This window comes from Numenius arquata, chromosome 4 (assembly GCF_964106895.1).
Source record: "Numenius arquata chromosome 4, bNumArq3.hap1.1, whole genome shotgun sequence".
NCBI classification, from domain to species: domain Eukaryota; kingdom Metazoa; phylum Chordata; class Aves; order Charadriiformes; family Scolopacidae; genus Numenius; species Numenius arquata.
Window position 1 is genome coordinate 62830645 of NC_133579.1, and position 23757 is coordinate 62854401.

The 23757-nt window shown below is 42.6% G+C and overlaps 1 protein-coding gene across 1 annotated transcript in view; it reads right to left on the reverse strand.

Annotated features, from left to right (window-relative positions):
• Positions 1-13102: 13102 nt before the first annotated feature.
• Positions 13103-23757, reverse strand: part of ADTRP (androgen dependent TFPI regulating protein) — a 32857-nt gene continuing 22202 nt past the window's right edge. The window contains exons 5-6 of the mRNA XM_074146837.1: positions 20503-20654; positions 13103-13146 (exon numbers count right to left, since the gene is read on the reverse strand). Of these exons, the coding sequence (XP_074002938.1) occupies positions 13103-13146; positions 20503-20654 (196 nt within the window). The remainder of the gene's footprint in view (positions 13147-20502; positions 20655-23757) is intronic.

Consider the following 23757-nt stretch of genomic DNA (forward strand, 5'->3'; position numbering starts at 1 on the left):
GCAAAACTAATCTATGCCACTCATTTTTTCATCCTGATACAGATTTGATACAGTGACAGACCAATTGCATTAGAAATTATGCTCGGTGTGTAGCACTTGTTCCTTTCTGATAGTGGCACTGGTTTTAACAAAATGCAAACTGTTCTGTGCTGTAAAATAAACAAAAGGTTGCTCAGGACAGGAAAACTAGGTGTTGTTTCTCTCACACCGTCAAATGAAATATGGTTGATATTTACCACTGTGAATTGGTTCTGAATGTACTTTGTGTCTCCATCCGCTGCCCAATTTAGGTATATATCTACAGTCTTTACTTATATGAAAGTTAGAGAGGGAATTAAAAAAAGTAGCTATAATGAAGAGAGTATTAAAATTTGTTTTTATTAAGAATAAATATTTTTTTTCTTTTAACTTCTGAACTGTCACATTCCAGGTACAAGTCATTATATAGTTTGATACCTACTGCTTTAAAAGAATATTGCTTCTTATTTCATTTGAGGAGGAAAAATCTTCATTGTTATGAGTGAGTAGTCACGTAAAAACTTGCATTAAATCAAAGCTAATCGATACTGTGCTTAAAAACACATTACCTGGGAAAGCAAAACAGATGCTTGAGAAGAAGGATACTAATTACTATTCTGTTTCCATAATAAGTTAGTTCTTGCACAATTTTTTTGAGGAATCCTGAACAGATTTATTTTTCTGAGAGAGTAAACAGACAATTTTTGCTCTGTCAGATCTGACCTCTGATCTCTTATCAGAGAATTGCCTATGTCTTTTTCCTTATTTTTGGGGGAGAATTCCAAGAATAGTTGTCTCAGAGGACTTGGGTCCATTTGTTCTGAGGTCTGTAAAAGTCCTATTTCACCACTGTATTTGAAATCTCTTTAATTCTTGAGAAAAAGGATAAATCTTACTGTTTAATTCAACTGAATGTGATTTTTCTGTGGTTGCATTTATGAAAAAGAAGGTAACCACACTGCTACAGGCACGAAGTGTTTTGCTAACAATAGGCCTGTGTGGCCCATGAAAAAACCTTGTGTGAAACAGGTTTTGAGGAAGGGATCACTGCTGGATTTGAGGATAGCTGGCATCCTTTTCTCTCAAGCTAAAGAGCTCAAGAGGAGCTCTTTAAGGCTCCTTTATATGGAGAAGCTGTTGAGAAATAAACTAGTGGGGGAAGTTAAAGAACAAAAGCTGGTCTCTGGGAAGAGGCTGTTGTTCCAGGAAGACACCGGTACTCCCTGCCTAGCACCTTTGGGTCACCTGGCTTGATTCCCTTCCAGAGATGCTCGAGGGCTTTAACAACTGCCATGTGTCACCTGAGTACCGAACCACGTGTGTAGTCTTAGCCTGACACTAAACTAAGGTCAAACCTGGGCGTACGCTTCCTTGACACTGCAAGTGTGAGAGCTGATTGTGGGCTGTGCACCAGACTGTTCTTACGGAGTACAATAGCTGTGTTCCAAGATCCTAATTTTTTTTGCTGTGAACTGTGGGGGCAGCTTGGTTTAGGCTCCACTTTCTAGTGTCATTTAGTTGTAAGAAAATCTGGGTGGGTTTTTTTTCCATAATTAGAGCACAAAAGGCAGGAAAAAAGATTCTGGTCTTCATTTTGCTTCTGAGAAAAGCATGGGACCTAATGGGTTGCTGGGCAGAATACAAACAAAAGGAACACAAGTTGAAGTACTTTTAATGCCACGGTTTTTCAACATGGCATTTAAAGACAGTCAGAAGCAGAGTGGAGTAGCAAACTATGCCTATTAGTAAGCTGGATCTCTAAAAAGCATAATTAAACTGAACCAAGCAAGGCTTAAATTGGTAAGACTGTCCACATAAGAGGTATTGAATTAGATCAATTAGTAAGCCATTATAATCTAATCTATTGCAAATTCTGAATATCGACATTCATTGCAGCAATCCAAACATAATGACCTCATGCTAATTCCTAAGAACCAAAACTGACAGGCTGAATAAAAAAGTAAAATGGACTTGCTCAATGACACAGTACAAGACAGGTGAAAAGTAAATAAGAAAACCATAAAGAGTGATGTGTCCAGTAATAATCACTTTATGTAGATTATCAGATATAACCGTTTTTGCCAGTAAAAGAGGAAAGTTTTGATGATTGGCAAAATTTTGATGTAGTTTACACATGACTAATTTCCAGTGTGACTAAGAACAGAATTTGTTCCTGAATTTCAGTCTTCTATGTGCACTTCTGTTTCAAAATACCTGATTGTGTGTATGTACGATGAAGCTGTTTGTCTCTTTAAAGTCTGGGTGAAAGAGAAAGGAGAAGAACATCCAAATCCCGTTTTATCTCTCATTATTGTTTTGGCACAGGAAGAACTCTGTCAATTATCATATTTGAATCTACTGGCTAAGAGCAGCCTGGCTTGAAGTTGAACCCAGTGCAGCACAGCTACAAACAATGTGCTCTGTCCGTTCAAATGGTGTCTCTTTGCTGTAACATCACTTACTGCCACGTCGTTGCCAAGGCAGACCCCTGTTGCCCCTGTCAAAGTGTCAGCTTAGATTGGTACAGCAATAGGATTTAATTCAGCCATCTACACGACGCAGGGTCACGGCTCACAACAAAGCAACAATAAACTGCTCCAAGGTGGTAAGCTGGCAATAGGGTTTGGGAGAAGGGAGGGCAGGAGAGGAAGGTGAGTGTGTGTGAATAAAACAAATAGGGAGCTGTAATTACAACAAATGTGCTCAGCTTGATTACTTGATAACCTTGGTTTTCAGCTCAGTATGACCATGTGAACTTTGTGGCCAAAACTTTACTGAAACAATAGATATAGCTGTGTAACCTTTACTAATTAAAACCATAATAACAGCATGTGACTGTGCGGGAATGCATAGTTGAGGGGATGGCCAGAGTTAAAGCTCAGTGCAGAGGAAACGTTTTTTGCATGTATTGATCCAAAGCCCAGTAAAGACAAAGGGAATGAAATGAGGGTCTTGTGCCAGGAGACCCAGATCCCCTTCTGATAAGTCTGGAGCATTCTGGCCAGGGCTTCTAGATTCATGTGTTTTAAAAGTAGCTTTTGGGTTATGTACTTTCCTATTTGAGGGTAATCTGGCATGAGAGCCCTACAACCTGGCCATCAAAAGTGCTCTCTGTCAACCATTTCCCCTGACTTCCGCTGTGCTGAGTCGTACTGACAATCCAGTCTAGATGTGTTTTTATGTGCACCTATCCAGAAGCAGTGGATATCATGGAGTACCTGGGTCTTTTCTTTTCAATGCACAGTTTCACTGCTTGTAAATGTGGTACTAAAGTTTTTATCCCATTTTTAGGCTTAATTAATATTTTTTGGGATATTTAGATTTTCTTAGATGAAAGAGCCACAACACAGAGTCACATTATGCCAGCATATAATGATTGGAGTCAGCGACTCCAGACTTAAATTGACATGATGCCACTAACTTCAAATAGAGCTGTGCTGACACCCAACTGAAGTTCCTACCCAAAGTACCTGGTGATCTATTCAAACAAAGTATTGTTTAATATGCTCTTAGGAGGAAGGTCAGTCTGCTGAAACAGAATCTCTGATTATTATCCTCTGACATTTCCTCTTGCTTAGAGCTACAAAGAAGCCATGGCCCTGGCATGCCAAAAAATCTATTGATATACAGCAAACTGTAGATCATTTCATTAGGTAGGGTTAATAATGTTTTACAAAGTTGCCATGTTCGCTTTGGAGCAGAAGTTTAGAACAGGAGAAGGAAGAGGAATGGTACTTCTGGGAGGTCCTGAGGGGAAGGAGGAGGAGAAACCTTGAGAGGGAATATGGCTTTTTGTAGAAGGTGCATGATTGGAATCTGCTAGGGAGCCAAGCCTGGGAGGAGGAAAGGAGGAAAAAAAAGAGGTAGAAAGGCTTCCTTGTTCACTCTTTCTATTTAAGACAGGCATGGGAAGTTTGAATGCAAGTTTTGAGAGAAGTGATCCTAACACTTCCAACCCCTCCAGGGGACAAGGGGATGCCCTGGAATAGGAGCTGAGAATTTGAAATAACAGATTTTCCTAGAGCATAGGGCAGAAGTGGCACCTACTAAAATTCTTCTGCAAGCAAGTGCAAGCTGGGTGAAGAACCTCATCCTTTGTGTTCTATTTTCTCTTCCCTTCAGCAGCACTGCTGGCGGAGCGCACTCGAGATGAATGGATCCCCTCCCCATTGGATGGGTGAGCTGTTGTTCCTCGAAGTTGCACGCCACACCTGGCGTTGGGTGCGTAGCAACACACTCATGTTGCTTTGGCAGCAATGGAGCAAGCCACTCTCCTTCCACTCTCTCCCCCTGACTCCATCCTCTCCATGTGCAGGAATCCCCTAACCGGGGAGGTATGCACGGGCTGTTTAGGAAAGGGGTCAAATCCATTTGGATGAAATTCCAGGGCTGTAGGGATAACAGTGGCAGGAGGCGAGGCCCTTGAGCTGGCCCACGCTGGCCACCCATAGCAGCACGTTGTTGAAAGATGTGGCCCGCTGCTGGCTGTGCTGTGCTGCCTGCCCTTGGAAAGCCCTGGCTGCTCCCAACACCACAGAGAACCAAAAGTTCACCACAAGTGGAGTTGAGCAGCAGGAAACCTGCTGTTAATTATGAAATTATTGTATGACTGCATTGCTTGCCCAAACCTAAATTTTCTCTTCAACCCTTTGGGAGTTTTAGGTGTTTTGTGTTAGCAAGCGGTGAATTCCTTTTCACCCCTTGCTGCTTTCCCACAGGAAAACCCTCCCATATGAGCATGCTTTGCATTACAAGCCCACATCTCAGATATCTTCAGCCTGTCTGAGGGAAATCACGGTTTACTGATTGCTCCTCAAAAGTGTATGTCAATACACAAATAAGATACAGTGCATGGGTTTCATGAGCTTTTTATTGATGTTCGATACAATGCTTCGTTTTTTGTTCCTTCAGCTACTGTTTATTTTCTGCTTCATCGAAACTCCCTGTCAGTTAAGGTAGATGTGCAAACGGACCAAATCCAGAGCACAAGGCTACATCTGGCATTTGCTACATCAATGCCAGTGCTGGAGCCTGGGAGATGTTTCTGTCTCGCTCTGACCCTGAGACGAGGAGGAGGAACATCTGGAGGGCTAGTCCAAGTTAGAAAGAGTGTAAGCACATTTTTTTGTTGCTAACATGCCATGCAGTGCTCCAGTTCCCTGATAGTGACTGTATGGGAAAATTCCATCTTATCAATTTGTTTAAAAAAAAGCCTTTCTCACTGGGGAATAGCAGATGGGACTCACATGCACAGACAGAGAACGTAGGAGTGCTCTCTGAGTGCTCTGATAATTGGGAAACTCCAAACCCCAGTAACTAAGCAAAACAAGCCAGGAACTCCTAAAAGGCACCACCACTACTAAAAGGAAATGCATTTTTTTTTGTCAGCGTAATGACCAGATCAACCTCATTTCCCTTGTGACTGTTTTGTTTGGGGTTTTTTCCAGCTGATGACAAGAGCACACTGACGGAATGATGTCCCACACAGTTTCCTCCAAGTTGTTTCCCTTTTCTTCAGCTCTGGAAGCAGCTTGCACATTGTGGACTGGGGTGGTCAGACCTGGACCTATGTGCTTGTTTCTCTAGACATACAGATTCTGGCTCCCCCAAGGAGGAAGCTGCTGCAGCTGTACCTTCAATGGTACATACTTTTACAATGAGCATATAGACATGCCACGAGGGAGAGAGCTTGGAGGATGCATCTGAATGGCACAGGCTTTGCCTACAGACGGTGCTTTACGTTGGTCATGTTTTTTTTCCCTTATAAGGGATGGTCATATTTAAAGAGAGAGCATAACTGAGTCTCTCCCACAGTTGGTCTTGCTGGCTGCTTGGGATTTGGGGTTTTTCCTCTTTCTCTCTTCCCCCTGTGTTTCTCTATTATTCTTCTGTGACCTTGTAACACTACAGGTTATTTATCAAATAGCCAGTAATGGCTAAACAGAGGCCCGTTATAGCCAGCATTTGCAACATTTTGTGAGCAATAAATACACTGTGGTTAGTAAATGTGTTGTAACTGGGTAGCTTTACATGGAAACATGAGCTTCAGTACTTGCCAGCATTTCAAACTGGATTTTAAAAATTAAAAAATTAGTTTTCATCTGAAATAATTGAGGTGGCTTTTCTTAGCCCGTTTTGGGTTTTCCTACACCTTTGTTTCAGGATTTAGATCAAAGTTCAGCTCTAAATTTGTGTCAGGATCCAGAACTGAGACTTGGTGTGACTAAGTAGACTTATGACTAGAAGTAGAAATGTGGAAGAAAACTTGAAAGTCAAACTTTCACCCAATGTACAGTGTGCATATGGATTTGTCCTTTCTTTCACGGCTTGCTTTATCAGTAAGATAAATATATTACCGATCAAAGATGTATGATCTTTATTTGATATCAGAAAATGTAAGCAGAGACAACAGCATTATGAAGTTCCACTGGTTGACCAAGATGCCTTTGTTGTGGCCAGGACTATTGATAGCAGAAAAGCTATGCTGATCCTTCACTGGTGTTTTTTGAACAGAAGTTAGGAAGTAAAATCAATAACTAAGGAGGCACTTTGGATCAACTCCCTTTTTTTTTTTTTTTTTTTTGCCTGTATGCTTTTCTGCAAAGTTTTGAATTCAGTACAGACCACCCATAAGCCACAGGCTGTATTTAATTGTGTGTCTGTGATGCCTATAATTTCCAGATAATTCATCTTCTAACAACTTCTTTCCCCCAACCAGGAGGGGGGGGTAGCCACTTCATGTTCCTTCACAAATAGTCATTCAAACTGACGTTTGTGTCTTGAGAACCAACACTGGCAAAGCTGTAGTAAAAGCTGAAGAGGAAAAAGTCTAAAAGAGAAAACTTCTCTATCTTTGTTTTAGCCTTCTCTTTTTCCTCCTTTGCAACTAATTTCTTTCTAAAATCAGAGCCACCTAAAAGCACCATTTAAGGTACAAAAGCACATCTAACCTGCTCAAGAATAATATGCAAGTCTTAACCATATGTTATTCAAATATTTGTATTTTGTTTTCACCTACACAACAACATAAAAACAGCTGCTTAAACACTTCATTATCTTTTATTATAAACTCTTCCTCATAAAGTTTTTATTCTCTTCCATCCCCTACCACTTTCTTATTCCTACTCCACCCACTTCCACTGTTTCTACATGCTTTTCAAGTTGTTCTGTTCCTATTTGGTTTATTTGTGCTGTACGCCATCCACAAAGTCATCTCTGGAACTTATAAGTACTTTCGCAAAGACAACAGTGGGAAGGCAGTTGCATATCGTATTATTTTTGGCTAGATCCTCCAGGAACAATGGCTATTGTTTGGCAGCTAACAACAAGGAGGCTGCTGTAGCGATGGAACGGTTTGGAGCCTAGGGGCTGTTCCTCAAAGGGTTGTGAGCCATTCTAAGGTATGTGTGATTCAAGGTCAAAACTATTTGGCAACAGCCGTTTTAAAAGAAAAAAAAAAAAAAGGCAAAAAAAAAAAAAAAAGGCACACCAACCCCAAATCTGAGACTATGGATAAAAATAATGAGCTCTATTAACTTTTGTTTCTTTCCTCTTGCACATGATTGTTACACGACCAACTTTCTATTTATTCTTCCCTGTGATTTTTGACTTAATAACGTGTCATTGGCTGCTTGTGAGGTGATGCAGTGGGACCAGAGAGGGGGTTTTCTTTTGGGCTGGTTTGGACTCCCTGACGTGCGAGTGAAACAATGCCTGTGCCCAAAAGCCTCCATCGGGGCTTGAAGAGTAAAATGCTTAGCGCATCTGTGGCAAATTTCGGGGGGGTGGGGGGGGGGAGGTGGGGGTGTTGTAGTGACATGTTAACCGCTTATTAACACCGCTTTTAATATTAACTTAATATTAACTTTTATTTTTTAACTTTAATTTTAACTTTATATATATAATATATATTTATATATTAAATTTAACTTTAACTTTATATATATAATATATATTTATATATTAAATTTAACTTTAACTTTTTATTACCTTTAATATTAATTAATTAATATTTTAATATTAACACCGCTTATAATGTTGAAGCGACCCCCTTGTTGCAGCATCCTCGAGTGTCGTAATTAATGTTGAAATAACCCCTAACTGCAGCTTTTCCACAGCCGCATATAACGCTGCAACGAACCCCCCCGAAAAGGGGGCTGGGGCGGAGGCAGCTTTCCGGAAGGAGACAAGGCTCCTCTTGGCGCTTAGTGGGGCGGGGGGGGAGCAGCTGCGGGATTCTGCTCGGGAGCTTCCGCGCCGCTCCGCGGGGGCGCGGGCAGGCGGCGGGGCCGGCGCGCTCCACCAGGGGGCGCTGTGGCGCCTCGGGAGCGGTGGGGCCGCCCCGCCCCCTGCGGATCCCGCCCCCAGCCCCGTCCCCCTCCGCCCCCCCCGCCTCCCCCCCTCCAGCTGGAAACGAAAGGAGTTGGAATAACCAAATCGCCAGAACCTTCCACGGAGCGAAGGGGCTGAGTTTTGGTCCGGTTTTTGCCTGGGGTGTGAGGGGCCGGCGGCAGCGATACCCCCGCTTTAAAGTGTGGGGTGGGTTTTTTCTTCCCCCTTTCAAAGACACCCCACCAAAGTTGTCCTTCTCTCCTTCAGCCTCTAGAAAAGTCCGACGGAAACAAATGCTTAAGCGTGGAGCGCCTCTTCTTGTGTACGGGCTCCTCATTGCCCGCTTTGGCACTGGTTCTTGGGCACGCCGAGCCCTGCTGCGGCCGTGCCACGGTGCACATCGCTGCCCCGGGTGAGCTCTGAGCCGGCAGCTGAGACTGTGCCCATCATTTTGGGAGTTCCCACAACTTGCCTTCACGGAAGGGTGTTATGGGGGCCTGGACAAGAACAGCCTGAGACCTTGGAAGCCTCTGGGCGAGAGCTCCAGCCACAGGTCGGGGAGGTTGTGCTTGCCCGTGTAGTTGCCCCTGCCGTGGGAAGGGTCACTTCCAAGCTGGTAGGACGGGTGCCTGGGGACAGTCCCCTCTCTCTGCAGCACAGGGTTTATTGCCTGGGGCCTGAACTCTTCGCAGATGGACCCTCTCCCTGTCTGTATTGTGCCACTGTGTCAGAGCCAGGGGATGCTGCTACAGGAGCTTTTGATCCCAGAAAAAAATGGTGTTTTCAAACACGGGCAGAAGTGGCAGTATATTGTAGCAGGCCATCTCTTAATAGATTAAATGACAAAGATGCCCTTCACCTACCAGCTGGCGATGGCATCATCCCTAGGTGGTTCCGCACCACAAACCTGAATAAGCATCTCAATAGGAAAAGCAGGTATGTGTTCGTATATGTAGGTTTTCATCTCTTCTCCTTGAGGAACACAGTCCTTACTGACAGCGAAACCAGATTGTCCTGCATACTCAGAGGAGTTAGACAAACACCTGGTTGGCTCAGGTGAAGAAAAAGGTGTTATTTTGTTATCCATGTGCTGCACTCTGGCTAATGAGGGAAACTACCTTCTCAAAGTGAAAGGAGCTTGAAGGTTTGCTAAACATTTTGAGAGTCTTTGATAGAAGTTGACACTGAAATATCAAGTATGATTATTAAAGTTTAGAGCTCGGAACTATTATTGGGCCATATCCTAGAGATTTTACGCAAACACGATTTCAAACATGAATGTGTAGAAATCAAACTGAACATTTTGACATTAAAGACCTTAGATATTTTGGCTTGCTTTTCAGAAACACTGAACTCCTTGCAGGGTAAGGCCTCCAGAGACTTTAAAAAGGCAAAAAAAAATCACTTTAGGAGCTTTCAATCACGGGTCATGAGGTCTGATCAGTTGTAATTGTATCTGTTTTTTACCTGCAGTTTTCTCGGAATAGTTAATTCAGTCACAAACAGTTCTTAGCTGTAAGCAGTAGCCTCAGGTCAAGAGCAGAACTTGCAATTAGGGTTATTCATATGAATCCACACAGCCAATAACCTCTTCCTTTGAGGTAAGCAGATAACCAGTAAAGTTAAATAGTAACAAAAATTATTATGAACCCATATATGAATGCAATGATTTTTTTCCCAATATTTACTGAATAACTTGCCTGGGAAATGGGTTTTAGTTTGGCTCTCATGGCTGATTCTAAGCCTCCTCTTACCAATACCCCTGAGACTCTCTGGTTAATTTTGTGGCACAAAATATTTAATTATGTGCTCTGCCAAGTGAATAAAAGGTCTCAAATTGAATTTCAGCCTCCCTGGGCAACTATTTTAGACACTTTGGTAGAATGTATACGCATATTTTCTGCATGCCGGATCCCGGCCCCTTATCCATCAAAGTAAATCTTCAGTAGTTCCACTGAAGGCTTGGAACAATCCTAAGTTATGTTATTGAGGTCAGATTGTGACCCTGAAGCTCTGGCAGAGACCCAAACCAAGAAATTTGTGTGGGAAATTGGGGAGGGAATAAATTAGCACTTGCCTATGCTTTTTGTGAGAGTAAACTGTTACAAAGGTATGAGCTAAGATGAAAGCTCCTAGTTGTGGTGGGTATTGCTTTCCAGCTGTTTCTGCTGGAAATAGCTCTGTGTGTATGTATGGGATTGGTCCTTATTTTCTGAGGTGCTCTATCAAATAACAACCAGTTTTACTTCCCCTGACTGTCCCTGTCCCCTCACTCCCTCCAAAAAAAAAAAAAATAAAAATCGCTTAATTTTGTGAAAAGAAAGTGCAGGAGTAGGCTCTAGTTTGGGGGGGTTTGCTCTGGTGATTTTAAACCTTCATTTTCTCTCTCTGGCAAACAAAAGTGGCAGGTCTAAATAGTATTAGGTAATTGTGGTTGTCATACTGCACGTTGTACAGTGGAAAAAATTAATTGCTGTTTTTTCGCCCGAGGGTTTAAGCAGTGGTCCCTTCGTCTGACTGGGAGCATGTCATTTGCCTCCCGATTGAGACTGTGTTCCGTGGAGCAGCATGAAAGGATTCCTGTACAGCTGCACCGGGTGAGTGGGTGGGCATCTCATTCAGTAATAACATCTAATTTATACGGCCATGAAAATCTACAGCTATAAATAAACCGTTCTGACTGACTTTGCATACTTACTCAAAATAAAATGAGGGAAACAGACTGGAAAGAGCAATCTAGTGTAAAAGTGGCAAAGGCCAGATCCTTACTCAGAGTCCCTCAGTAATGCCTTTTTGAAATCACAGGGGAAAATGAAGGTTTGTGAACAAGGATGCAGGCTTTTTTCCTTGCAGGGTTCCTTACATGCGCATCAGAGAAAGGAGGAAAGCAAACCCAAGATCCCAGCAGTTGTGTTTTGGGGACAGGCACTCCTGGTTGCTTTCCCGAAGAGCGTGACTGGGATTCAGCCTCTCCACGCAGGATGTAGCAGAGAACAGTGCTTCTTCTGAGCCCTTTTGAAAGAAAGAAACAACCTCCCCACCGATGCTCCTCAAACTCCTGTAGTCCAGCAGCACAGGCAGCATGCCAGATGCTGAAAGTAATTTCAGCGCCAGCAGGAGCCGAGGACAGGATCTGCTGTTTATCTCCTCTGGCTGGACGTGGGAAGAACTGCCCCTTCCATGTCAGGGCCCAGGCTTTTGTTTTGAGTTCAACATTTAAACTGTTTGCACTGGACTATCAGTACAAAATAATAAATAAAAAAAAGAGAGAGAGAGAAATACCCAACAGACCTGCACAGGTTGTCTCCTGAATGACAAGAAAATCTCCTGATTTCTCCTCTTCCCTAATTCCCTTCATGGCTTTTCTTCTGTCTGTCTCTCTGAAGTATTTCCTTTGACCAGCACCTTTCAGCTGAATTCTTTCCATGTTCTCCTTTAGCTTCAACAGAAAAGGAGGGAGAGGTGTGTATATGTAATTGCTTACATTCCGCTTGCAAGGTTAGCTGGAGTGAGTTATCCAGATAAGCTGGGAATTATTGAATGCACGCACATTTTTCATTGAGTTAACTTAGTTTACAGTCTAGCCCTAGTATGTTAACTTCCCAGACTAGAATTTTATCAGGTGCTTAACATGTGAGAAGAACAGTCTTACGTATACACACTATTACTTTTTTTTTATTGCTCACAGGTGGCTTACAATGTGTTTCGTTTTTACTAAGCTCCAGCGGCATTCAAAAGATGAAAATAACACCCTGGTGAACTGCGCCCACGGTAGCTGTAAGCTAGGGCTTTTGGCAATGAAGATGGAGTTAGATCTTCCTTTAAGTACTGCAACTAGTTTCAAATCCTCATTTAAATGCAAGGCTAATAACAGAGATATTTCTTTTTTTCATGTTGACCATTAAGGAACACTTGCTCTACTGTCGGGTTTGCCTGTTTATTGGAGTTTGCAGTGTTTTAGATGTTAACAAGATGTTGAGGCTAATAACAGAAATCAACTATATTGAGCAAGATTAGTAAACATGTGAATGGAGTGTAATTATATGGCAGGCAGCTTTATGTTAAACAGTGCTTTAAATTAACATGCTTTCTGTCAAAGCAATCATACAGTCAGTATAATTAGGTTACTTTTGCTGCAAGATTAACTGAAACCAAGAAAAAGGAAGAAAGTGTTGTGTTCAGATTTCCTGTTGAAATGGAGGAGAGATATTATGCATATTAATATTCCAGAATGTTTCTTGTTAGAAGAACTTGGCTTCATGGTGAACTTTCTGAGCAGACATTCCTAATTACAGTCCTTGTTAGCCCAATTTGTTATCTAGCTAGCTTGGAAGTCATAGCACTGTTAAAATTATCCCTCCTCTTAATTTTTTCCAGACTTGATGAAGGGCGATCCAAACAAGAGTTGGCTTGCATTCACAGGTCTTTTACAGAGTGGTGCCAAGCTCATAAGGGAGTTCATTTACCAGTGACGAGTTTTAACCATGGACACATCCTCACGTACATTGTGCAAGAGATGAGAAATCTGTGTAAACAGATGAACACAATTTTCTTATTCATAGCAGTTGCAGAGTTATCATGTAAGAGGCAAACATTTCATATTTTCCACCAGTTTTCCATATGTCTGATGATATAATGGCTTCACCAGAAGCTGCAATGCATTGGAGAAAGGATTTATCACAGCTGCATTTATTTTCCTCTACTTCATGGCTTCAGCATTCGTGGAGAAATTGTTTGGCTTGAAGAGGAGGATTCACTTGCCTTTCCGCCTGTAGTCCAGTATTACTATTGAATCTCCTGTTTGGAGGAAGAGGAGAAGAGATTATTGGGGGAAGAAAAAAAATAAAAGGCACAACGGAGAAGTCCTCAGAGATCAAGCACGCTGTTGGGAGGAGGATGTGAACCTGACTGCAGCCTCCTGACATCTCTGGGGAACCAAACCCATCTGGGAGTAGGAGTAAGCTATGAGTGCAAGGCTTGGACCAGCTGCTAATGCTGAAGTGCTGCAGAAGTCAAATGAGGCTCAGGATGTCCCTAGCAAGCAAGGGATTACTCCTCTACTGAGGAGTGATTTTGGCTGCTCATGGCCTGGACAGGTGTACTCTTCGCCAGATAAAAAACTGGCTGGATGGCTGGGCCCAAAGAGTAATTGTGAATGGAGTTAAATTCAGTTGGCGGTTGGTCACAAGTGGTGTTCCCCAGGGCTTGGTATTGGGGCCACTTTGTTTAATATCTTTATCAATGATCTGGATGAGGGGATTGAGTGCACCCTCAGTAAGTTTGCAGATGGCAACAAGTTGGGCAGGAGTGTTGATCTACCTGAAGGTAGGAACACTCTACAGAGGGATCTGGACGGGCTGGATCGATGGGCCGAGGCCAGTGGTGTGAGGTTCAATAAGGCCAAGTGCTGGGTCCTGCACTTGGGTCACAACAACCCCATGCAGCGCTACAGGCTTGGGGAAGAATGGCTGGAGAGCTGCCCGGTGGAAAAGGACCTGGGAGTGTTGGTCAACAGCCAGCTGAATATGAGCCAGCAGTGTGCCCAGGTGGCCAAGAAGGCCAGTAGCATCCTGGCCTGTATCAGAAATAGCATGGCCAGCAGGACTAGGGAAGTGATTGTTCCTCTGTACTTGGCACTGATGAGGCTGCACCTCAAGCACTATGTTCAGTTTTGGGCCCCTCACTACAAGAAACACATTGAGATGCTGGAGCTGCTCTTCCAAAGAAGAGCAATGAAGCTGGTGAAGGGTCTGGAGAACAAGTCTTATGAGGAATGGCTGAGGGAGCTGGGGTTGTTCTGTCTGGAGAAAAAGAGGCTGAGGGAGAGACGTTATGACTCACTGCAACTACCTGAAAGGAGGTTGTGGTGAGGTGGGGGTTGGTCTCTTCTCCCAAGTAACAGGCAATAGGACAAGAGGAAATGGCCTCAAGTTGTGTCAGGGGAGCTTTAGATGGGATATTAGGAGAAGTTTCGTCACCGAAAGGGTTATCAAGCATTGGAACAGGCTGCCCAGGGAAGTGGTAGTCACCATCCCTGGAGGTATTTAAAAGATGTGTAGATATGGTGCTTAGAGACACAGTTTAGTGGCGGGCTTGGCAGTGTTAGGTTAATGATTTGACTTGATAATCTTAAAGGTCTTTTCCAACCTAAAAGATTCTATGATATGAAATCTACCATGGGGCACATCCCTTGAAAATAACGGTGCTTTGCTAGTGGGGAAAATGTATCTGTCACCAAACAAGCCTAGCTTGGTGCAAGAGTGTGTAAAAAGCTTTAAGATAAAACTAATCTGAAAATGGCAGCGGATGATGAATCCTGCAGATAGATATCTGGAGCATTCTCATGTGTGTGGCCAGGATGGCAGAGGACCTACCAAAGACCCCCAGCTTTCTGAAGCACTAGCTAGAGACCAGATGTGCCACCTTGGGGCACCAAGTGTGGCAACAACCAAATATATTTGGGTTCTCATATCTTAAACACTGTTTCAGCCTCTCTTCTTCCCTGTTGATGATTATTCACTCACAGAAAACTCTCTTTTAAAGGTGCTTTCCCTGTCCATAGACCTCAGAGGCTCCGAAACACTAATTGCTGTATTTTATTTATCTCCAGCCTGCACAGCATTTGGCAATTGACCTGATATGGAACAAAATCCTGGCATTCCTCCCTTCCCAAATGATCCTGTAATTATTTTGTACTGACCAAATAGATATTTTAAAGACAAGGGAGGAAAAAAAACATCAAAAAACCCCAGACTAGACTGTTACGCCAGGGACAGCATATTAACGAGCACCTGTTAGTGTCTGGCCTCCAGTGAGGAAATCGTAAGCCCTGGGTTGCCAGAGCTTCCGATGGGGTCTCCCTCCAGTGCATCATCAGATAAACTTGTCAGCAAGAGTAGGGCATGTGACAGATGGTGCAGGTTTCCTTTAAATAGCTCGACTCCTCTACCCGAGGGCTAAACTGCAGCTTGGGGGAGTGACAAATATGAAGGATATAAATATGCCATCACAGGTTTGTGGCATAACTAGGATGAATGGATAAGACAAAAGTAAATATTCGTATTTAGTTTGCGAACTCTGGGCTGTAAATCCTCTTAAATTTGAGTTGCATTTGTCACTGGCAGTATAGTGAAATCCTAGATATAAACATTGTTTGTTCACTGAAAGGAATAGATATACCCTGGACTTTTATTCTTAGTTTTTAAAGGCGTGATAGAACAAATGAAGTTATCTTCTGGAAAGGAGGCTCAGTTTATAAAAATCCCTCCTGGACACTGTAATAATGAAGGGTGGAACCTGTGTCTGGGTTGATAACTCCCTGCAGAACATGAGCATTTTAACATTCATAGTAAAATGGCTGCTCACAAGTCTGTACCAGTACAATGGTAGAATGACTTGGTATCCCACACAGTTGTCCTTTGCATCCCTTTATTTGCCACTTGGGTTTCTGCAATCTCAACAACTGCTCAGAAAAATGAGAGCACCAAGAATTCGATCATATTATAGTATTGCTTTGTATTGCACAGATTCATGCGCTGTCACATAGGCTGAGTTTCCCAATAGCTGACTACAGGGTATTAAGGAAGCTTGGTTTCACAAGCACATAAATACAAAAATAAAACCCAGGGAAAATAATAAGTTCCCAACACATTATATGTTTCTGGAAAATGCATTTAATACAAAAGTAATCCAAAAAGAAAAGGAAAAATACATTAAAGAGAAGAATGCCATCTAACTTTACCACAGCCTTAGGTGAAGCCGTTTCAACAATGTCTTTGCAAGATATTTAAGAGCTCCCAGAAGATCTGGAGGAGCACGTCCATCCCTGGTCTGGGCATGAGGAAGTCACTCCGCCATAAGTTTCCTCTTTTTCCTGAGAGCAACGGCTATTATTCTTGTTTTACTGCCTTACCCCTTGCTTCAGAGTATCTTTAATTCTGGCTTTGCTCCCTGCCCAGTGTTCCTCAGCCAGCTGTTGGCTAAAGCTTTCCCTTCTGAAGGACAGTGAGCATCCAGGTGGGGAGCCTATTGGCTGCCTGCTCCAACAGCCAGACTCCCTTTCTACCCTGTTTCTTTCCCAAAGAACAGTTTCACCATCTGGGCGTGAACATTTCTCTGGACTTGGCAAAGACCTTGTGGCTGTAAAATCTTGCAAGTGGTTTTGCCCCGTGTCCCTCAGCAGGCATTTAAATCACTGATGGAGCTTGTAGCTGTTGCTTGCTATAGCTCCCATCCACCTGCATTTCACAGTATTGAAATGAAGCAATTGATGAATGTTTGGGCTTTTTTTCAGGCGTGTTAGATGGAAGATAAATGAATCTGCTCCGTCTTCAAATGCTGGTGCCACAGAAGAGACCTCACCTGAAATGTTGCTCTGTCTGATGTGGAGAATTTTGATCTAAATTTCTCCTGCAGATCTGGTTGTCTCACCAGGAGCAAAACCTGAGGGAAAACTGCCCTGCTTTGTTTTTGAGGGCTCTAGTTTGACTGGTCAAAGTAACGTGTTTTCTACCCATGGGGAGCAGGAGAAGCTATCACACGGTTCATCTTTGGTACTCGGACCCTGCAGCCAAATTCTTGGCTGAGGTAAATTTATGGCAGTAAAAGAATCAGCCCATTGTTTCCAGTTATCCTCTTTGGAGTTTCTGTATTGCTCAACATTGTCTAGTACTCTAGAAACTCTGGGATTTAAAACCAAAAACAACAAAAAAAAAAAGTCATTACTGGTACTATTTTCTGTGCCTCTCAGGCTGTGCAGCTGGGTTGCCTTAGTTACCACCAATCCAACTGTGCAAGGGGAGGGAGAGGCACATGAGAGATAATACATTTTTAAAACCTCCAATACTGTATGAAACAGTTTGTCTATAAATAATAAAACAAATTTAGGGTCTGGCATCTTTTGGTTGTTCTGAAAAGGATAACCAAGGCTATATTATTTGACAGCCTGGCTTTTCCAGCTCTCAGAAATGATACTGCATCTGTTTGGTCAAGCACAGGATGTAGCTTTAAAAATTACTTGCTCAGAGCTGAAAGCTCCCATCCATGGACTCTGGAATAACTTGGAGCTAAATACACCTTTAAGAGTGAAAAAGAGTAAATATTTACACAGCTGGTTTTAGAAAAAGTGATAGCGGCCTGAAGCTATAAAGGACCACGGCAGAGAGCCCCTATGAAGCACGGTATGCTGTGGGACAAGCTTCATTTGCAGCCTACGGTCCGCCACAGGATGTAAGTCCAGAAGGAAACCAGGCTTACCACTCATGGGGAGCTATTTGTTAATTACTTCTTGCACCTTCGAATAAACATAACTTATCTGGGCACACACTCGGCCAGCTTTACTCCTTCAAGTGGGAAGGAAAGAAAAAGAAGCAGCTGCCCGGGAGCTTTTCCCTTTGGGGCAAGTCCTGGTTGCAGTGGCCTTGACAGATGCCACCAGCATCAGGTCTGATGGCTTGGTGGCTACAGGTGTTATTGAAGAAAGTGTTTCCAGATGTGCCTGTAGGAACCCATGCCATTACTCTGTAGCTCAAACCGTGGCTTTGTGGGGACAAAGCAGGCAGCAAAAGGGAGGGCAGAAGTGCCTTTCTGTGTATCCTTTCTTTTTGGGGAGGGAGGAGGTGGGCGGGGTGGAAGGTATGGAAAGATTAAGAGGTTTGTCCTCTACCCCCACAGATTGTTTTGCTTTGCATGTGCGTGGTTATTTTTTCTGCAGGGTTACTTTAACTGCGTCATCTCCCTTATGGTGATGTGAAGGTGAGACGGGAAAGGAGAGGATGAAAAAAAAGTATGCGGAGCCATTTTTGCCACGAGAAGAAAGGTATGTTGGAATCATGTCTTCATTCAAGCTGCAGCTGTTTTTACTCTGGCGATGCTGAGCCAAAGATTTGTCTCAGTCAGGAACATATTGAGACTCTGGCACACTGTAATTTGGGATAGCTTCCCTCTGGCTGTGTTGCGATGCTTATTGGGACCTTGTTATCAATAGCAGCATAAGAAAGTCCTGCACTTCTCTTGGGTGGGCACAGCTGGGAAATGGATGGGGAGAATTATCCGAGTTGAAAACAGCCCCTGCTCACAAGTAACAGGTGTGTGTCGTGGACTAGGAAGGTGCGAGGGGCAGTGGGCAGGAGCTTATCAAGAAGTTATTGTTGCCCAAGCCCCCATATTATCAAACAACCGCCTCAGATACTGCAGCGTTGCCAGCTATTGGGGTACAGCTGGCAGCTTCTTTTATCCGTGTACAGCAAATCCAGGGAATGCTGACAGTCTGGGAGGTGAAGAGCTGAGGATGCAAGTGAAGTAAGAAGGGTTTGCTCGAACATGGGAAACTGTAACTCAGGGGGAGTGTCCTGCACGCAGATGAAAACACCATGTAATTGTTAAGGCTGTGATTTTGTGGCTCCTTTGAAAAAATATGGAGTATGCATGGAGAGGCAGACCCACCACACACACAAGAGACCTCCGTGGATTGCAAGAGCACATCAGACATCAACGGAGGATATGCTAGGAATGCATGCCTGTATCCCGTGTTTATATATATATTCTCTGAGGTTGCATTTGTACTATCGCAACTGGGGGTGCTTTTCAGCTATTCTGTGTGCACAGAAAAGAAAGTCGGATGCTTGTCCCAGTTTCTATAGAAATCTCTTAAATTAATATCTCTTTCTTAAGCAAATACATTCAGTCATTACATTCAAAATGCACGTAATTTTTACAGTTAATTTGATCTCTGCTTGACATGACCTTTTGTCCAATCAATTAACACCTTGGAAATCAAATTATTTTAATTCTGATTATCTCCAACTTATTAATCAGGCATACTCTAGGCCTGAAATTACTAACAGGTAGTGATGAAAAAAACCTTATACCTAGATTTATCAGATATCAGATCTCATTTAAAGACCTATATTGTCTTGTAGCGATGATATGGTCTTTGATTAGTAATAGTTACTATTTATGTGATGTCTCTTAAACCAGAGCTAGTGTAGAAAGGCTGCAGATCTGTTTTCATTTACTAGCAATCCTCATCTCGTATTGTGTTTATGCAAGAGCACAATTCAGCCAAAATTTCCAAACATGGGCATGTAGAGCAAGCATCTTATTTGCAAAGGTATCAAGCGGTGAAGTTGGTTATTCAGCACATTTGAAAGTCAATCTGCTGCTTTTAGGTAGCTGAGCACGGATGGTGAGAGACTAGCTACAGACACTCTACTTTGGCTTGACAGGCATGTGAGACTTCACAAAATGGATCAGGCATCAAATGTTCCCTGAGAACAGAGGGAGGTTGTCTTATTTATTTTCAGAGGTGTTTTTCCAGGGTTTTTTCTTTCATCAGAAATCTAGTTTAAGAAATTGCAAGTGTTCACACATTTGTCCTAAATAAAATACACACGTTTTCCTGACAGGAACACTTTCATCCTCAAAAACTTAATCTTGAATGAAAATGGAGAGAGGAAACCAGACAGGATAGTAATAATAATAATATCATCCCATGCCAACTCCCTAAAGCTGCTTCATCACTTTTTTCTCTCTTTCTTCCACCTGTTGAATGTGTCCTCCTAAACTACTTTTTTTTTTTTTCTCTAATTGCCCATTTGTCCAAGAAAGCTGCCTTTCATTTTCTTTAAATCACTGCTGATTATACCACTACCAAAGCAGAAGGAGAGAGGTTCTCAACAGTTTGTAAAACTATCTGAGGAGCTGTTTTACTTGTGAAGCTGCTACAATGCTTTCACTTGGATACACTAATGTCTTCCTATAAATTGTCAGTAAACAGCGCCATTCCCTAGTCTGACAAACACCACATGATGCAGGTGTAAGAGTTTTAGCCAGAGAGATTTGGCTTTTCTGGACCCTTGTTTGAGAAGGAATTCAAAATCCAGTGATTATGCTGGTACGAGGTGCTTCTCGAGCCACATTAGAGAAACCTGGTGCAGCCTTTTATCTGGTAGGTTCGGGATTCTTTCTCTGATTTGTTTTCTGTTTTTTTAGTAACTGGTTAGGATCTGGCAATCTCTATCAGACACCCAAATGTCACCTCCCAGTGTTCAAGGGGCCCCTTTCCTTCCCCACCTGCCTAGGCAATCACAGGAATTCATTTTAGATCAATTTTTTTTCATATGGATAGAAGTGAAAAACGAAACTTGGACTGACCCCATATCATACGGTTGAGGAACTCCCCGAAGTTGTAGAAAGCGATGATGACGGCAAGGCTACCGGCAAAAAAGGCTGCTAGCCCAGCTGGGCTGAACGAAGCAAAGAGAGGATATACCCACTCTCCTGTTACAGAATAAATCCACAGGACCCTAAACAAGGAGAGAAATGACCTTTGGTTAGGACCATTTAGTTAGAAGAACCACTTCATGATTTCTAAATCCTGAAGGGCCAAGTTATCAAAACAATCTTGATACAGAGAAAATTAGCACAGCTGTCAATACATCTCCTTGACATTTGGGCTATTTGATGTGAAGCACACTTGAGCCACTGCTAAACGAGATGGGTTTCAGCGCAGGTTGAAATGCACATGATGTTCTGCTGTCACCGTGGTGGCATTGGCTATTAATGCAGTAAAATGCTCAGAAATAGGGATGTGCACTTGGCTATATTAAGTGAAAGTTATTCAAATAAGCTCTTACATATGCGTTGGCTCTTAGTTACAACAGCTTTCCAGCCCCTATCAGATCTTAAGGGTCTGTGGAGACAGAAAGTGCTGTTTCCCACTGTCCCTATCCTGCCACTGTTGACTACTATTTGGGGAGTGGAAAGAAGTTTGCAGGAGGCAAGAGGGCAAGGGGAATTCTCCAGCACCTTTTCTCTCAGTCTAAGAGGAGAGGTAGGTAGGAAACAGATGTAGCTGCTTTGCTCCTTTGTGCCAGAACCATTTGCAAAGCACTGTTTGGAAAAGGGAAAGAAGGAAAAGGGAGGATGAATAGGCCCTGCTTTATAGGGCTTCTTTTCTTTCTTCTACTTAGGCTGTCAGTTCACTGATACTATTTTAATTGCTTATGGCTCATAAGAGTAGCTGGTAGCAAATGCCTGCACTTAAGACTATAAAAATGGTCTTTATATATTAAATATAGGGAAAAAAAACATTTTAATGTATAAAATTATATATATTTGTATTGAATATGTAAAGAATATAAAAAAAATAGGTCAGGTCTCCAGGATTGTTATGAGGATGTGCCATTCTAATGATGGGCACCACTTCCCTAAAAAGAACCCTTGGGTCAAAGAGTCCTAAAAGGTTTAATTCTTGATTAGAAAAAACCCCACATCTGAGGAGTATGCCATACTTTCCACCACCAGTGCTAACATGGGAATGCAGTCCCACTGTCTCTGAAGGAACCCAGCCTGCCACCTTGCACTGATCATCACGCCTCAGAGAAGTGACCAACAGGCAGCCCCACCAGCCTGAAACTGTGTCGTGAAACCGAGGAATGGGAGAGCGCTAAGAAAAAAAAAAAACCACCAATCCATGTCTGAAAAGATGATTTCTCATTTCTCTAGTTAGAGCAGGAAGGGGTAGGACATAAAAAAAGAGGGGTTTTACCTTGCTGATTCCCACCTAAGGTGTGCAGTGGAGAAATTGAGGGGTTGGTAGTAGAGCTGTCTGGGCTGAGCATGGAAACGTTAAGTGTAGAGACTCATTTTCATGATTTAAGATAGGTTTTTCATCAAGCAAACTGGGCAGTGAAACAGCTAAGTAATTTCAAAAAAAAAAAAAAAAAAAGATAAATAAAAGCCTGTACAAAAGGCCACAGAGAAGCTGAGAAGAAATACTGGAGGTAGGTGCTAACTGGAGGCCATGGAAGTGTCAGCATGTGTTCTCCTCTACGTAGGGCTACTGTTTCCTTAGTGTGTCTTGAACAGTAAAACAGAAAGTGACAATTGTCTTTATTTTATACAATGAAGAACTAAATTACTTATTTTACGCAAGGAAGAACTTGATTCAATTCAGCCAACTGGCGTGCCTGATATGAAGCACTTCGGCATGTATTTTTGAACCTAAAAAAATGACTATGCGGAAGCACCGAAGCTCTTTCATTTTTCTAACTTGGTGGGAGCTGTGTGTTGCCAGATTTTTGTCTTGGAGCACACCTCCATATTCCTGAGCCTTATTCATTTTGATCACAGAATAGTTAACAGTTTTGAGGGTTTGGTTTTTTTGCCAGGGATTTCATAAAATGCACCCCACAACTTGTAAATGGATGTTGCTCATTTTTCATGGGTAATCACCTGTTAAATACAGTTGCAGGCTTCAGAGGCTTATTATTCTGAAGATTTCATTTTACAAAATTTCAATTTTCACCAAGATTTTACCTTGAATATCAGGGAGTGAGTCAGAAGCAGACAATGCCCAGAATTATGGCAGGGGGGGTTTGGAACTAGATGAGTTCCAACCATCTAGTGATGGTTGAGGACCAACTAGACTAACTGGTCCCTTCCAACTCTAACCGTTCTAGGATTCTATGATTATAGAGAGAGTAGGTTGAGATAACAGCCCTGGGTATAACCAAAGTTGCAAAACTGCTATAGGATAGAGGCCAGCATATAGGTACCAGGGAGAGGTGATGTGCTGTCATAGTATAGCTGGATGCGACTGGGGGATTTATCCTGTCTTTTCATTACCCATCCATTAACGTTAAAGGGACCACTGCATTCACTGAAGGGGGAAAAAAAGTGTCTCTAGGGAGTTATTAAATGGGAAGATCCAGAAAGGAGAAAAGAACTTATTGACTACATGTGAGCTCCCTGAGACTGTGTTTAATTGAAGATTAAAAAGTTGTGAACTGAAAATGAGAATGAAATGAAGGAAAAATATTTTGATTCCTAACAGAGGGCGAATATGGACATATGACAAGGAAGCCATTGGTCTCTAGATTTGATTTGGGTTGGGTTTTTTTGTATTTTAGTTTTGTATACAGAGTGAAATCTGTAAGGATTTGTATTCCCTTGCAAAGGTAATTTGAAATTATCTCCAAAAGCACATGCAAATTTGTGAAGATTAATATTTATTTTGTACTGATCTATTACCACTGAAATGGGAGGGAGCAATCTATTGTTACTTCTTTTTTAAGTTTTAAAATGCCAGTTCTAAAATATATATATTCTCCACTGTTTTCAAAGTGATGACTCCAGGAGTAGGGCATTACTTAATGCAACCAGGAGATGCAAGATCCATCCTTGCAAGAGTTAACTAACATGCTGAATGGTTCTCTTAGCCCTGGTGTCCCGCAGCTGAAAGCCACTTTTCCTTTTTGAACACTATGTATATTCCAAGCTATAGTGAAGCCCTGCTCAGAGAGCAGGTACCTCTGGTGTCACCAGCTGCTCCATTTCTCTACTGCCTTGCAGGGACCAGTCAGTTCTCAGCCCACGGGCGCCAGGGAAGGGGAAGGGGCAGCTCAG